General features: G+C 44.1%; 1 protein-coding gene across 1 annotated transcript; it reads right to left on the reverse strand.

Annotated features, from left to right (window-relative positions):
- Positions 1 to 2,289: 2,289 nt before the first annotated feature.
- On the reverse strand, positions 2,290 to 8,835 carry LOC146190565 (uncharacterized). The gene is made up of 2 exons (XM_084599810.1): positions 8,708 to 8,835; positions 2,290 to 4,827 (listed from the first exon to the last, which is right to left on the reverse strand). The coding sequence occupies exons 1-2, from the start codon at positions 8,817 to 8,819 to the stop codon at positions 4,448 to 4,450; spliced, it is 492 nt and encodes a 163-aa protein (XP_084455936.1). The 5' UTR covers positions 8,820 to 8,835; the 3' UTR covers positions 2,290 to 4,447.
- Positions 8,836 to 16,012: the final 7,177 nt, after the last annotated feature.

The raw sequence follows: 16,012 nt of genomic DNA on the forward strand, positions 1-16,012 counted from the left end.
AATCACAAGCCACGCTTCACATTCACAGAGATTATTCCTTCTTTTTCGCCTCTGTGCATATGGCACATACCTACAGCGGAGAATAGACCAAAGTTCAGTGCATGCGTAACAAGTGAATATATGATATCGGCTTAGAATTAGTGTGGCTAAAATACCTTGGAGAACTTTTGATGCGATAGGAATAGTAATCAATAAAAGGATATTTAAAAAATGAAAATAAAATTTGTAAATATAATCCAGACAGAGTAGCGCTAACAAACAAATCTTCCAGTCGCAATCATATAGTTATGAATTAATTCATACACCGGTTAGAGGACATGCCATTTGATGGGTGCACCAAAAGGGAGGAGGACAGGATACGGCAGCCCTAAGCAAGCTAGAGGAATTCCAAATCATTTCTTCTCTGAGGAGCATACCTCCGGCAGGAGAGGATATAGTAATAATCTATGGTGTCCGCGTCATGGCATAACGCACAAATATTCGACGGCATGAATCCAGAATGACACATATAAAAATTGAGACAAGGAATTCTACAGTGCAAGGACGTTGCTGTTGTTGTTCTTGTTCTCATAAAAATGGCGTATACCCAGAAGGGGGATTGGCCATGACCAGGCGGTGATTACAGTTTCTTAGATTCTATACTGTGCAAATGAGCTACTATAAATTTGAGCAAATCAGGTTCAGTGACAGAGGTGGTTGAGGGTGGTCCTAAGGCTTCTTCAATTTTTGAGAATAAAGAGCAAAAAAAAAAAGGAAACACAGCTAGAAATCACAAAATGAGAACATCAAAAATAATGCACGAATAATTATAAGAACCGGTTATGACCGAAAGCATTTTGATTCTAGAAGAAAATTTTGAATGACAGAGCAAATATTCCCATTGGTACGTTCCAGAATAGAAGCACCAAGAGACTGAATAACCGCTGAAGACAAGCGCAAACAAAGTTTATGCAATGGCATTCTTCTACCTCCTCCTGAACAATGTGTATCGGCGACAAAATAGAAAAATATGTTCTGTTGTTTTTTGGCACAATATTGGCACGAAGGAGAGGTTGCAAAACCAGGCCTGCAAAGGCAAAAGTTTAGCTGTGGAACAGGTCAACAAGGTCGCGTGAAGGAAATCTTAAATTTGTCAGACCGCCAGGCTTCACTCCTCCAAAGGAACATTAGGTGCTGAAAACCATCCAGGGAAGCAAGCGCTGAGGTGCCAAATTCTCGCATTAAAACGCACGTACGAATCCGTGCTGCCGTGAAGAACGAGAGAGTGTCATGAAGACCTCACGTTGCCTCAAGTTGCAATATCGGACATTCCAGTGAAAATTTAAATGCTCCAAATCCGCAGTCACAAGGTGTTGTTCATGGCTCCAGGAGCTCAAAACGTGATATATTTAGCAAAATAATGTTACAACGTGGGCAACAGGCCTATGGAGAGATGAATTAGCTGAGAAATCGGTCATTATATAGGAAGCAATGTCGCAGTGCCCCGGAACCCCATGAAACGGGGAACCCCCTGAAAACGCACTGCCTGTAAATTCAAGGGAAGAAAAAACATGAGCTCGCTTTAAAAGACGCATCTTCGGGCCTTCCAGCGCTGCTAAGACTAACACGGAGTCAGAGAATATGTTTACGTGAGTAATATTACAGGGAACTTTTTGAAGGGCTTAACCGGTTGCAAGCGATTCAGCAGTAAATATTGGTTTGTCATCTGGGATCCCTACAGAAAAACTCCAATCGAGTTCCTGCGAATAAATATATAGTGCTGCTTTATCGTCGCGTTGGGAGGCATCTGTAAAAATAACTACGTGTCTACGTGTCGTGGATACTGTAGTGGGTAATCTTCCAGGTGGCCATTTATTACAGTAGTTGTCAGGTGCTTTCCTCTAGGTGGTAACAGAAAAACAGTGCAGAACTAGCTTGAACATTACTAGCACATTTTAGCGAAACTGCAAATTTCGACAGCAAGGACTCAGTTGTGGCGGCTTATACTGCGGCCAATCGTTATCAAGAAACAGAGCTTGATGCATCATAAAAATGGGAACAGTCACTCCAGGCAGAGGCTGAAATTCTCGCAAAAAGTTTCTTAAAGTGAAAAGATCAAACCGAGTGCTCAAGTCTCGTACACGGACCTCTACATAGAGGGCTACATTTGCAACTGATTTTAGCAAACCCAGACATAGCCGCAACTCTCATCTCTCCAAAAGCAACAAAGGTCGTAGTTTGTAGATATATAGGACTGCCATAGAAAAGAACACAACCGAACTGCAGATTTCTTCTCAAGTGAACGGTCAAGTTTTATAGAGAAACAAAAGAGTGTCGCTGTACATACCGAAATTCTGATGAGGCGGCCAAGGGCTCGCTCGCATTTCAGGTATGTTTTTTATATGAGGTCACCAGTCTAATTTGGAAAGGTATATTATGCACAGATATTTTAAGGATTCAACCTGTGGGATCTGTTAATTGTAATACACAAGAGCGACATTTTAAAGAAGGTATGCCGAGGGGAAACAGAGTACTCAGGTATTTTTCACGTTAAGAATTAATTTTACCTTACCCAGCCAAACTTCAAGGGCAGGCTTTTAAGCGAAAAAGGCAATATAATCCGCATACGCGTACACTTTTATATCAGGACGAACAGGAATATCCCGTATTAATATAATTAAAAGTAATGGAGACAGCATCGATCCCTGAGGCACACATCTGGTTTGATAAGTTTACGAAGTAAAAAAACATCTAGTACAGAACAATTTCCTAACATTTAATAATGCTTTCAACCTTGCAAAACTCTAAATATGTGACCCGATTCTTTTATTTCTATTTATTTTTATTAAAGAGAAAAATTAGTGTTCTACATCGTCATATGCTTTGGCGATATCCGGAGTGACCAATGCCAAACTATTTTATATGTCAGTAAATTATTTTCCTGTTCTTGACTCGTTCTTTCTTGACGTCTTACACCTTACAACTACCTGCAAGAGTACTGGGCACACGTCGATGAAATGAGGGCTATATTGGTCTATGGATTATCGATAAAAGCTGCCTCCTGTCCGCCTGCAAGAGTATGTGCCTGCCTCCAGCCCCTATTGATGCATATCAGCGTATTAAAACGAATGCAGGTCATCCCCTGGAACATTACTGGCCTGCTGATTTATCTGTGAAATAAAGGTAATACAGATTTTATGCACGCCTTCCTCCATCAGTGTTGATGTCTGAAAGGAGAACGGTTAAATTCAAAATGCGTGCCTCAAATACACTTTTGCCCGTCATGTCTCATGGGCTGAATTTCCAGATATACTTCTATGGCAAGCCTGCTTGATGCCGTATATTACATGGCGGTGAGTTCGACGTAATACAAGACAGACAAGACTGAAAACTCCAAGTTGAAAATTGGCAGGGAACATTCAAGCCGCACATCGACAGCGAGGTAAAATAAATCGATTTTTTTATTAGTTATGCTTTAAGCAAGGACTGTGGTTCCCGATGTTTGCACGTGAGACTATCGTCGACTTGCAAACGTGGCCTTCTCGTCCCTAATCCCCTTCTTTCGTTAATAGGCATTTATTCCAGCCTCAATTACTGAACATTACTCAAGCGAGGACCACTGCTAGCACGATTAATATTGTGAGTATTGGAATTCATGTTGGTACTCGGGGGTGTTATTCTGACATGCGGAAAACGTTTAACATTGTTGCATGAAGGATTTAAGCCTGGTAATATTAGTCTAAATCTATCTTTTTGGGGGCAAAAATACTCGGAAACATTTGCAGTCTAAACGGAAGAAACAGCTGCGAACAGCTGTGAACAGCACTGAATAACTGCATCTGGGAGCAAAGAAAACTTAATTTTACGTTTATGGTAGCTCTGTTCACTTCTGGAATGAAGAACTTCGTCGTTCCTAAGGCTACCAAGAAGATGGTTAGCCTTTTTCAAATGTTCTCGCTCAGCTTTACACGACCTTTGCACATTCGAACAAATATGCTCCGAATACTTTAAAAGCGTCCGACACTATCAAAGCGCTTAGTTTTTTTCAATATCCTACGAAGAGTCACATGCGTCACATATGACTCGTATATAAAGCGAGCAAAGAACAAGAATGAAATCCCTTGTCTCACAGTGCGCACTGCTCTGTCCGGGGTGACACAACCTTCATCTGTCCATGCTGATATATACGTACGGACAGGTCAGCAGATTCAAAGTGGCTTCGCTTTTTTTTTTTCTGCATCGTACTAATAGTAATACTTAAGCACAACAAGGTATAGTCCTTCATTGCAGCACTGACACCACAAACATTCAAAAGTCATTTGCGTGGAAGTGCAGTAGACGTTGATCCAGGCGCCGATATAAATATCCCTAAAATGTCACTCACAGAGTTGAGTAACAGGCGAAAAAACGATAGCCGCAAATTAAAATATGCACTAACATCACAGGAAAACAAGAAAAACACCGCGCGCTAGTCTTTGTTGTTTCTCTCGTCCTTTGAGGGTGAGAGGGGCAGCTGACGGACGGCGGTGACGCGGCTCTCTTCGTTTGTGAGCTTGCTTTTGCGCCGCTTCTTCTCGGCACCGCCTCCGTGCCTGCGTTTCTTCGACCGCTTCCGCTTGGAGTGTCCGGCCGAGGTTCGGCTCACCCCACCCTGGAGAGCTTGACCCTCCTGCACGCTGTCTTCGGGCATGGCATCAGCGCCGCTGACCGGACCAGAGAGCATCGTGTCCGCGTTCCTGGCGTGACCGCTTTGGCTTTCCGGACTCAATTCGCTTTTGATTCCTCTGCCTGCGGTGCCTTCGCTCGTATAAGCTGAGCATGATGCCACTGCTCCGTCAGTCTGTCGACCTGTATAGACGGCAGTAAACCGTATACACAGAATTCTTTGATGAATGTAATTTGTTAAAGACACAGAAGCTGAGATATATTTTCTAGGAAAGCACAAGTGATGTGCGGAAAATAAATTCATTGTACAGGTGGTCAGCGAGCCAATAATTCCCTGCCGCAGTGGATGAGTAGTTAAGGCGCTGAGTGGTTAGTGAGAAAAGTAAGGCGCCCGTGTGGTGTACGATGGCAGAGCAAGTTAAGGAACCGCATATGGTCGAAATTTCCTAGTCATATCTACTACAACAGCGCCCCTCATAGCTATAAACTTATTTCCCTGCAATTCAGAGGCAGTTTTCACGCCCAGCATTATAGCGCTCTACACTCACTGAAATATCCCAAGTCTTTTATCAATGACGAAGTAAACGTCTGCTTCGCAGTATAGTGTCTGCCTTCCTAGAGTCAACTTATTCCAAACACCATTGGGGCCCAATCCAACGTTGTGAATAAAAGAAATGCTGCGAGGGCATCTTACGCTGTACCGTGTCTTTTAGCGAAAGTGAACCAGGTTTTTTAAACATAGGCTTTTTGAGGTAACGAGAACACTGCACCGGCACTGCAGCACCAGTGCTGTCTGGAATCAGAAAACAGGTGAATTATGCAAACTACCAAACAGGTTAACAAATGTACTAAAAAACTTTTACTTAACTTTGTTACTTTTATGTACATGAATGCAATCGGAGATTTACAGTCGGCTGCTTGCAATACCGGTATCATTGTTTTTTTTTTTTGTTTTTTTTTTTGTTTTTTGTTTTTTTTGACGTCCGAAAGCGCGACTTTCCTCGTCCTTGCGGCGCCACGAGTTTCGCCCACCATGCGCCCTTTTCTAAAAGCACTCCTCTTCGGCGGCTGCGAAGCGACATCGGACAACTTTTTGAGACCATGCAATGCTGCGGGAGTGAAGCTTTCGTCATGGTGTCACTCCACCATGCAGATTGGCCTGTCTGGCCTCAGTTACAGTTGCGGTTTAAGTAGCTCCTTTACTAGAAATTTTCTAGCCGCCAACGACTCAGAAATATGTTTCTTTCATATAATGAAGGCCTAAATGAACTTCGCTCTTAATATTCTACTGTACGTAGCTGCCTAAACAAGCGCGTTGTGAAAGCGTACAGAAACCGGTGTGTAGATGCGGCAGAAGCAACTTGCGTACGTACACTATACATGAAATTTGATTTGATGAGTTTAATCCGCACGACGAAGACGCTGATAGTGCTCGTTGCAGTTCTACCCTATCCTTTTCCATTTCTCTTTCTCTTTTAGTTTCTCTATTCTCATCCGGCTAGGGCATGTTACTGAGACCACTCGATACAAAGGACGCAGCCACAACTCATCATCGGCATCACTATAGAGTTACTAGTTTGGACTAAGGAAGCGGCGCTGGCCATCGAGGTACCCTAGTTTGCGCGGCGGAGTCCAATGTTCAGACAATTTAACGTAAATGCTTTCGCAATTGTATAATATTCCAGAGCACGACCCGAGATATATTTATGGACTATATTCTGCTACGCGGTAAGCTGAAGCGTTTCGGCTCGGTAGCTTTGAGTGCATAGCCACAAAACGTCCCGGCGAGGGAAGAGCGCACGTTGAGGCATCCAAGCGACATCAATCACTACACGTAACTGCGTGGAACTCCTGTAACGGGGTCTCTCTCCGGCGTGGACTGGCGCAGTCAGGAAAGGCGAGCACCGCAGGGTGAGCTGGTACTATAGTGTGCTACTCTAGTACTCTATACTGGCATGGCAGGTCACTTGGCAGAAGGACTCCAGAGGCGATAGTGGTAATTATTTAAAAAACATTATATTCAAAAAGAAAGGAAAGGGATGTTGCCGGCAACTGGCCCCCGAGTTGCAGTCGGCGGGAAAGAAAGGGAACATAGAAAGGATAGCGAAGAGAAGGACAAAGGAAGCGAATCCTAGCGATAGCTAGAAAGGACATGGGAGATTTGTACAATATTTACAAAATACAAAAAAGGAGCGAGTTCGCGTCGCAGCGTGCCAGTTAACTATATGGGGTTTTATGGCGCATAAGCAACTATGACTATCATGCGCCAAACACAAGGTTAGATGTGTACATAATTATAGCTTGCATAAAAAACTGCCTTTCTTGTGAAACGTTAAAACATGTGAAACATGGGTAATTGCATATTCTCCTAAAAGCACTGCTAGATAAAATGGGACTGTAAAATGAAGTGAGATATTTTCTTCCTAGGGTCTCCCAGTTTTGTACATGTGATTAAAATGAGAGTTCCAGTGACCTCATCACCCCAGAATTCACATAAATGTTTATCTTTCTTTGTTATTAGGAATTGTGCGTAACAAATGTGTGCCCAAGACTACTTCGATGAAGCGTTTCTGATTACTGCATGATTTCCAATCTTTGATGATTGCTTTTACGGGGTGCAGTTAGTTATTTCATCGTGCCACGAAACGTGCCTTTTTTTTTTTTTTTAGTTTTCTTTGTATTAATTCCAAGACATCTTTATGTACATTTATTTCCTCTAATTTTGCATTTCGGGCAGCTGCCATCAGCTGTCTCGTTGTATTTTATTCCACCATGGCTAGGTAGCCAGCAGAATTTGTTTCATGCCCTCGTGCTTCTGCTGTTGGTATACAATGTATTATATTTCCTACCAATTGTTCTGTTGCATTTTTGAAGTGTAGTGCAGCGATTACGCTAAGGGAGTGGGTTTAGATTATATATATATATATATATATATATATATATATATATATATATTTTTTTTTTTTTTTTTTTTTTTTCAGTATGGTCTTTCTTTTTTTACACCTGAGGTGATGGTATAAGATTAGGCAGTGAACACTGATGCATATTTGGGCAGCCAAATGTTTTCTCCCGATTGTTTTCTACTATATTACTACCAACATAAAAAGCTTTCTTGAAGCCATTGGTGTGAATTGATCCGTAATCTTTACGTTTTTCTTCTAAGCCCATGAACCCTTGTAATATGTGTTCGTGTGGAGTTTGCTTTTTGTGAAACGGTGTTAGTATAAGGTCGCATACACAACGGAAATCATAGAAGCTGGCAATGGGTCAGGACAGGACTTCGTGCTACATCGGGAAGTGTGCCCAGTATTAATTTAATTCCTGGCATTTCTATTCAAAGCGGAGGAGCTAGTGGTTTGTTGTTAAACAGTGTTCTGGAAGTGCACGTTGTAACTATGGGTGGCAGAGGTGTTTTGGCAGCGAACGTATCTTTAGAATGTAGGAACATATGAGCATGATTCTTCTATTTTCAAGAGAAGGCTCGTTTGTTTCTACATAATGACTGTTTATAGATGATGCCTTGTAGGCACCGGTTGAAATACTCAAACCTGGATTATGTACTGGGTACAATCGTTTCAGATAGGAAGGTATTGCTGACATATACACTATGCTACCATAATCTAGAAAAGAGCATACGACAAAGCGGTATATATGCAATAGCCATGTCTGATCAGAACCCCATTGTCCGCGCAAGTGTCAGAGCACTGTCCAGAAAACGACTAAGGGCGAGCTACCACTATAATTACTTACACAATGTGGTAAAAATAGGCTGTTATATGCATAGCCGCGCCTATGTAGCGTCACGTCGAAGACTGATCGTGTGCGCGTAACCCAGCACAAGCTGCTGAGGTGGAGCGCTCGGTAGCATACTTCCGGGTGGCACACACAAGGCACACACGGGGCGGGCGTTCATGCAAGAATGCGCACCTGATGTGCCATGATTGACGCCTACTCGCAACAAGCGCTTTTCGGAAAAGGCACGTGGTGGGCGATAGAACGCCATGCTAAATCTGACTTACTCGATCAGTTGTCTGTTCTATGCAAAGAAAAATAGCAAGCTCACCTTCCGTGCGCTGCTGCTCGCCTTTGTGTTCCTCGCTAGAAGGCTTGTGCGCGACATCTTCGTCGACCTTCCGCTCGGGCGGGGTGTCGCTTCTCCCAAGCATGTCCCGCATGTAGTCCTTGCGTCTAGCGTCCATTTCCGGCTCTACTGATATGGGCGCGTGCTGCAGAGTTAGCACGCTCGGTACGCTGATGCCGGCGCCGCTAGTGCCCGTCGTGGCCTCGTGGCGAAACCGGCGCTCAGGCGAGTGCGTGAGCGACTCATCATCCATGATTTCTGCCCGGTCGCGCAGCCGCAACAGCTCCGAAGGCTCCATCGTGAGCCGCTCCGGCGTGTACGGTACGGCCGCCGAGCGCACCGCGTTGATGCGTTTCTTCCACGAAGCCCCGTAGGTCGGGTCGCCTCCGCCTGCAAGAGGGTACGCGATAGAATAGGCAAAGGACGAGATCCTGAGCAAGTGGAATGAACACTGCTGAGCTCACTTGTTCCTACTGCATTTCAGTTTAAGTTTTATTAGACATCGATGAAGTCAGATCTTTTAAACTGCAGATAGGAACCCCGCTTTGTAAAGAGATTTTGTGCCATTTCAACATTAGCAGTGCTTTCGAAAGCCTTTCGAAACTTAAGTTAGGTTTAATTTTCGGTTCATATTTGGCTTTATGATTAATGCAGCCAGTTCGCAAACAAAACGTGGTATAAGACATTAAAAACGGAAAATAGCCGCTTTCGCAACAGCCGAGTGAGTAATATCTTCACAAATTTTACATTTACTCACCTGCGATTCCCTATATTGTATTATTGACAAGCTCCGACTCTGCCTAATTAAACCGTAGCAATGATAGAATGCTCTCACTGATTGATCACCGAGCAGTGAAATCGCTTCCCTTACAGATAAGAGCCAATTTGTCCTGGTAACTGGTACGCGGGAGAAAGCACTGTCCCTTACTTCGCTTCTCGAGCAGGGTGATGTACATCTCCAGCGGAATGTGAAGGACCGTGTATAGCAGTGATATCGCGAGGAAGCATATATAGGTCTCTCTCCGTCCAACGTGCGTGAAACACAATCCACCGACGAGGCTGCCAACTCCTACTCCTGGAAACATCGGGAAAGGAAACAGGCAACTTAAGAAGTATCATAAGTATTGTAGTTTTGCACTAGTGGTTATAAAGGGACGCAGAGGAGAATTTTTGCTAGTATTTGTTTTCAGTAAATATAACTGTTTCTTTCTTGCAGTGAGATTCCGTTCTCTCTAGTAAAGAAACACGGTTTTATTGTCTGAAAAACTATATAATTTTTTGCGAGCCGGAGGAAGTTCATAACCATACCACACCATTCGGCTCTTCTCGAATACTTATTTTTCTTTCAGCTTCTTCGTCTAAGCACTGAAAAAGAACATGAGTTTGTTATTCACGACACTCACAGTTATAGTTGACTGCATATCAGACTAGACGTCTAAACCACAGTTGGTCTTAGATTATGGAAAATATGGTTCGGAGTAGTACAAAGTTTGCATTTATTCTATTAAACTATCATTTATAATTGCTTAGTTAGAGGTTATATGCTCCTTGCACCGATAGACATCTCGTCTCGACTAACAAACATCTATTTGTAAATTATAAATCAAGCTTCTGATACTCAAGTAATTAAGGTATATAAATCCTTCCTTCCTGCTAACAATAGCCATTGTTTTATATCGCCAGCAGTTAGAATATTACGAGTGACGCCATGTTTAAAATTGTGGCATGATTCTCTGCGTATTTTCTGCCTCATTATCCATCTCATCGGATCGCCAAAGCAATGAGAAAAACGTACCGAACTCTTCGAAGGCCACGCTCAGAATGCACTGCACCGTGGCTTGTGCGACAAGCTGGGCCCTGTTGCAGCCGTACGACGTGTAGTAGGCGCAGAAGAGGCCGTACCAAAAGCCGTACGTCAGCTCGGCGGGGATGACATGCCACGTGCTCTCGGCCAATGCGAACACGAGGCAGCGGATCGCGCTTGCGCCAAGGGTCAGGTTCAGAATGACGCTTTGGGTGAGCCGCTTGAAGAAGTACTCGGCCGCCGACAGCGACACCAGCTGCCCTGTGAGACACTGGGCTGCTACCACGATGCCCATCAGCATCTTGCTGGCACCGAGGCCCTCTAGGTGAACGAATCCCAGCAGCGAGAAGGCGGACGAGAGGAAGCCGACCACGAACAGCGTGACTAGCAGGAGCGCGGTGCGCGGAGTGACGACTGCCTGTATGGCCTGGCTACAGTACGGCCTTCTAGATTTAGACGGCATTATTACGTGCAGTATGGTGACCATGAGCAGCGTAGCCAGGCTAGCGTTGATGTAGAAACCCGACGTGAAGTCCACTGAATTGATCGACTCGCTGGCCCAGTCATTCGCAAGGCCGCTTAACGCGGCTACTACGCCCGAGCCTACGGCACCCCAGAGACGGTGCTCGCTGTAGATCGCCGGCAGTTCGGCGCCTGTCTTGTCCAGTACCATGAACGTCACGGCCTCAGAGAGAGGCGCCAACGTCGACATGGCTGCGTTGGAGACGCCGTACGTCGCTGCGTAGCTCCAGAAGGTGGTGCTGGCCATAAGCCGCCTCGCTGGTCCGCACCTCATCTTGCAGGCGTAGTCGTCGGACACCTCGCAGAAGTAGTCCTTGTGCATCTCGTCAAAATCTCGCGACGGAACGCACAGGCCGCGATGGTCGTCCAAGAAGGTGCCATTGAGCGCGCTGTCAATGTTGGCGTGCCCGGTCGCATCGTTGTACGTGCAGCCGCAGCGCAACCTACACGTCATCTCGACGACGGCACCACCGTTCATGTCCATCTCGAGCGGAAAGCAGACGAGGCGCGAGCCCACGACTTCCGAGTAGTTGGTGGCCAACTCCATGACGTCCGTCTCGCGCCCGCCCGCTGGCACCATGAAGCTCATGTAGAGGTTCGAAGAGCCTTCCGTAAAGGCGGCCAGTGCAACGAGCAGGCAGATGTTATGGCGCGCGTCGGAAAGCAGGCAAATGGCGGCCTTGAGCGGCAGCGTCACCACACACGACACGAAGCTGACGAGTCCGATCACAGCCGGTGAGGCTCCTAACCAGACGGCGAACGGGCCTCGGAATGGCTTCGCGCTGCCAAACGCTGCCGGCGGCAGAAAAGAGAGAGCACTTCAGTTTAACTCGCTATTATATGAGCAGAAACAGAACTAGTGAATAACCACGGAGTATGATAGATCACGGTAAGGTGAAAAGACTTGATAAGGTCATTTTGGCAAGATTTTGTGATTCCTGTCAAGAATTATTATTATTTTCAATTTCTAATGCAGCATATCCATGCAACCACAATTTCATGTTTATTGGGACATCTGGTGCCTCTGTTCTCGTTATATTTTATGTACAGCGACGAACAGAGTTCCCTTGTATGGTACATATATATTCTATGCTGAGGCATGCAAAAGTAAAGAAAAATAAAGAACCTCTGCCCGTGCCACTACCTTGTATGGTACATATTATGCTGAGGCATGCAAAAGGAAAGAAAAATAAAGAGCCTCTGCCCGGGCCACAAAGTATAACGGGCTATCTTGTATGGTACAGGTCACATGTAAGCATGCATACCTTTCCTTCCCCGCACACCTGGATTCTTAGACCCCCTACATAATTGAATAGAATATACTTACAGCCATACAACAATAAGAAGTGAAGCTTGAGAAAAGACGAGGCTGTTTTGCTGGCCACTTGTTCCGGAGACTGCATGCTTGCGGCGCAATATGGTAAAATCAGGCTGCATGTGAAAGCAGGGAAGTGTTACCACGAAGTCTTCGGCTACTTCTGTGCCACCACCAAGCTTAATTACTCGCAATGGCTTGGGATTGACTAGGAAGCGAAAAAAAAAAAATGAATGGTGTTTTTCATGCTAGGGAGACAACTTTGGTTCACTGAGGAGAGTTACACTTCACACATGCATTTCATAAGACTATTTGTACATTCTTCTGTGAAAACAAGAATTTAGAATTATGTCGCCAAAACAAATATATCAGGTATATGCAAGCCAGAGTGAATGAGAACGCGCGAGTATAAGAAAGAAGTGTTAAAAAAAGTAAACGTGACCAGTTCACAGTTCTATATATGACAGCGCTTTGGAAGAAGAGTCACAGTTGTGAAGCATTATCTTCAGCCCTGGGCAGGTTATCAATGGCCACTGCATTTAAGTTCGCCATGCGGCCACCGTCTCCACCACACACAAGCGGCAGGCGAAACCAACGCAGCACTAGGTTTTCATCAGCACTGCTGTTAAAATATCCGAGTGTAAAGGCAACGTTCCTATTAGACTTCATTCTCGTCGCAAAACAAGCAAGCCATAGTCGCAATATGGCCGTTCCTGTCGCAGTAAAAGGCGGCTTGAAAGCTTTTTATCAGTATTGTACATATCCAGTACTGAGATGATAAGCGCTGTCTGTGCAAGTTGAAAGAAGATTGCATGTCGGTAGCACTGTCGGCGCTGCATGTCACTACTTCTCGGACACTTGCTATGAAGGTGCAGAAGTTGTGAACCGCCAGTGCGTTTTCTGATTTAGAGCAGGAATCCAAGCCACAGTACTTTAACAGCAAGTTCTGCTTTAGAAACGAAACGAGCTCATCGTTGTATTATAGGTCAAAAGAAAACGTCACTTGACGCTTCCCCAACATTTTCTAGACGCCGGCCTCCTATTTATTTGCGCCTCCGTAAATGCATACAAACGTTGCTACGTCATATGTACTGTGCATGTACGTGTTCAACGAAAAAACATATTACACCTATTTTTAGAAACCTTGAGCCCTGCCAAGAATGAAAGTCCTACTTCAACTAATATATAGTCCTTTGACCATGCAGGCGATCATGATGCTCAAGGCGGTCATAATACTCCAACTTGGTTTCTAGATTTCTACTTCTCTACTTGTTCCGAAGATATACCCCTTAAACTTTCCCACTCTCATATTGTTGCTGTGAGTATTTGTTAAAGTCTTGAGAGGTGAAAGAACAATGGCTCTTCAGAAGTACCCGCCGCGAGGGAAGCTGAAATACGTTCCGGTTTATCAAGTGTTGGCCGGACCGATATCTCCGGTACATCATATGTTATAGGCCATACATTCCATGCAGGTAGCCTTCAAGAAAAAGGAACTAGGTCCCTTCTGTTCCACAACCTACCATGGTTGAGGGAGACATGTCCAAATTCCTTGCAAAATTCAGCGGTAACTAGCGTAGTAATGGCACTTGTCAATATACAATGCAGAGTTGACCCCACGTGCCCGAAACGCAACCCCCTTAATGTGTACCATCTACGCTGATCCACTGTTATCCAAGCAGAGTGTTCAGCAAGGGCATCTTGCTGCTATCTGATCTTCGATTGAAATTAAGAAACGCTTGCAGCATGTGCAACCATGATACCGCCCCTCATTAAACTGATTAAATGAACTCTGGTAATAAAGCCCTTTCTTGTATATTCGCGTGCAAGACCATCTTTTCGGGGCAGGCCTGATTTGATTTATTCACTCAATGGTGGCTGGGAACACTGATCTTCAACATGCCATATTCCGTGCCATGCAAGTCAAGAATATGCTACATTAGTAGATCTGTAAATCCCGTGTTTATTTATTTATTTATTTATTTATTTATTTATTTATTTATTTATTTATTTATTTATTTATTTATTTATTTATTTATTTATTTATTTATTTATTTATTTATTTATTTATAATACCCTCAGGGTACAGTTGTACGTTACAGAGGGGAGGGGCGCATACAGGATATATATATATAAAACAGAAGGTTAACAAAAGCGTACAAATCTGAAAAACAAAGCAAACAAAAAAGAACAAGGTACATGTGCAATTTAGGAAATTTAGGAAAACGGCATAGGCGTTAAAAACAACAATATAAAAATATAATAAGCAACAGTATACAATGATGTTATGTAAATAACCATACAGTAAGCTTTAAAACTAGGCAAAAAAGAAAGATTGCAGCGCGGATTTAAATTTTTGTTCTTCAGTTATACTTGTTAGTGATGCAGAGAGGTTATTCCAATCATTACAGGTGCGGGGAAGAAAGGAGTTAAAATAGGCAACTGTGTTTGTGTGCGGAATGTTTACCTTTTGACTATGGTTACGGCGAAACGAAATGTAGGATGGTGGCTGAACCCATGAGGAACGCAAGGTGGAGTTATGGTAGTATATTTTGTGAAAAAGTGAGAGGCGGGATAGTTTTCTTCGAGTAGATAACAGCGGGAGATGTAAGTATGCTTTCATATTAGTAACGCTGGCTGTCCTTTGATAGTTATTTAAGATGAACCGGGCTGAGCGATTTTGTACTGCCTCAACGGGGTGTATGAGTGTTGCTTGACCGGGGTCCCAAACAGATGAGGCGTATTCCAGTTGTGGACGAATGTATGTCGTATACATTAATAGCTTTAATGATGATGGTGCAAGGGAGAAATTACGACGAATGTATCCGAGAGTACGATTGGCTTTAGCGATGATGGAGTTGACATGCAATTTCCAGGTTAGATCACTAGTAACGATTACACCAAGGTAGCGGTATGACTTTACAGATTCTAATGGGACGTTATTAAGCATATACATAGGACTTGTTACATTAGTTCGAGATACCCTCATTGATTTGCATTTGTTAATGTTTAATTGCATGCACCATTTACTGCACTGTTATCACTTAACTCTCCGCGCAACCAGCAACGTTTTTTTCCCCTCTGTGTCTTCTCGGCTAACCTCACTGAAAATTGTCGTTATCAATTCCTTTAAAAAATACGCTATCGTTTTCTTTTACTCGCATAGTTTGTTTCTTTGTTTTTTTCCTTTCAGCGAAACGCTGTTTAATTAAATCAACATTTCGGCACTCCAATAAGAGGATGTGGGTAATCGCAAAAATGAAAAAAAAAATATTACGGAGGACACAAGCTCTCCCTTTTTAGGGTATGACGCGAAAGTGTTGCCTACCAGCGCACATCTAAATCCCCGTTTTATCCAAACAGTATGAACGCGCCTGTGTGACCGCTAACGCGAATGCAAGAGCCCTGGCAGGCTGATTCTGATATCACCCTCCCATATGAAGGGAGAAGCCCCAGCTGGCAGCTCCTGCCAAACGTAATGTCAGACAACCCTGCGGCCAGTCAGTGCTTCAGCCATGTCAGCTGCCAACTACCGCCTGCCAGCGTTATGCTCGTAATTTTGCAGCGAGAGCTACACTACGCCAGCAACTTCGCCTCTTCGCCATGGTAACACTTTCGTCGTAGTCGCACCTTGGCGTGGTTACACTGA

The sequence above is a fragment of the Amblyomma maculatum genome, chromosome 4 (genome assembly GCF_055883805.1).
Source record: "Amblyomma maculatum isolate TAMU_Amacu chromosome 4, ASM5588380v1, whole genome shotgun sequence".
NCBI lineage: Eukaryota > Metazoa > Arthropoda > Arachnida > Ixodida > Ixodidae > Amblyomma > Amblyomma maculatum.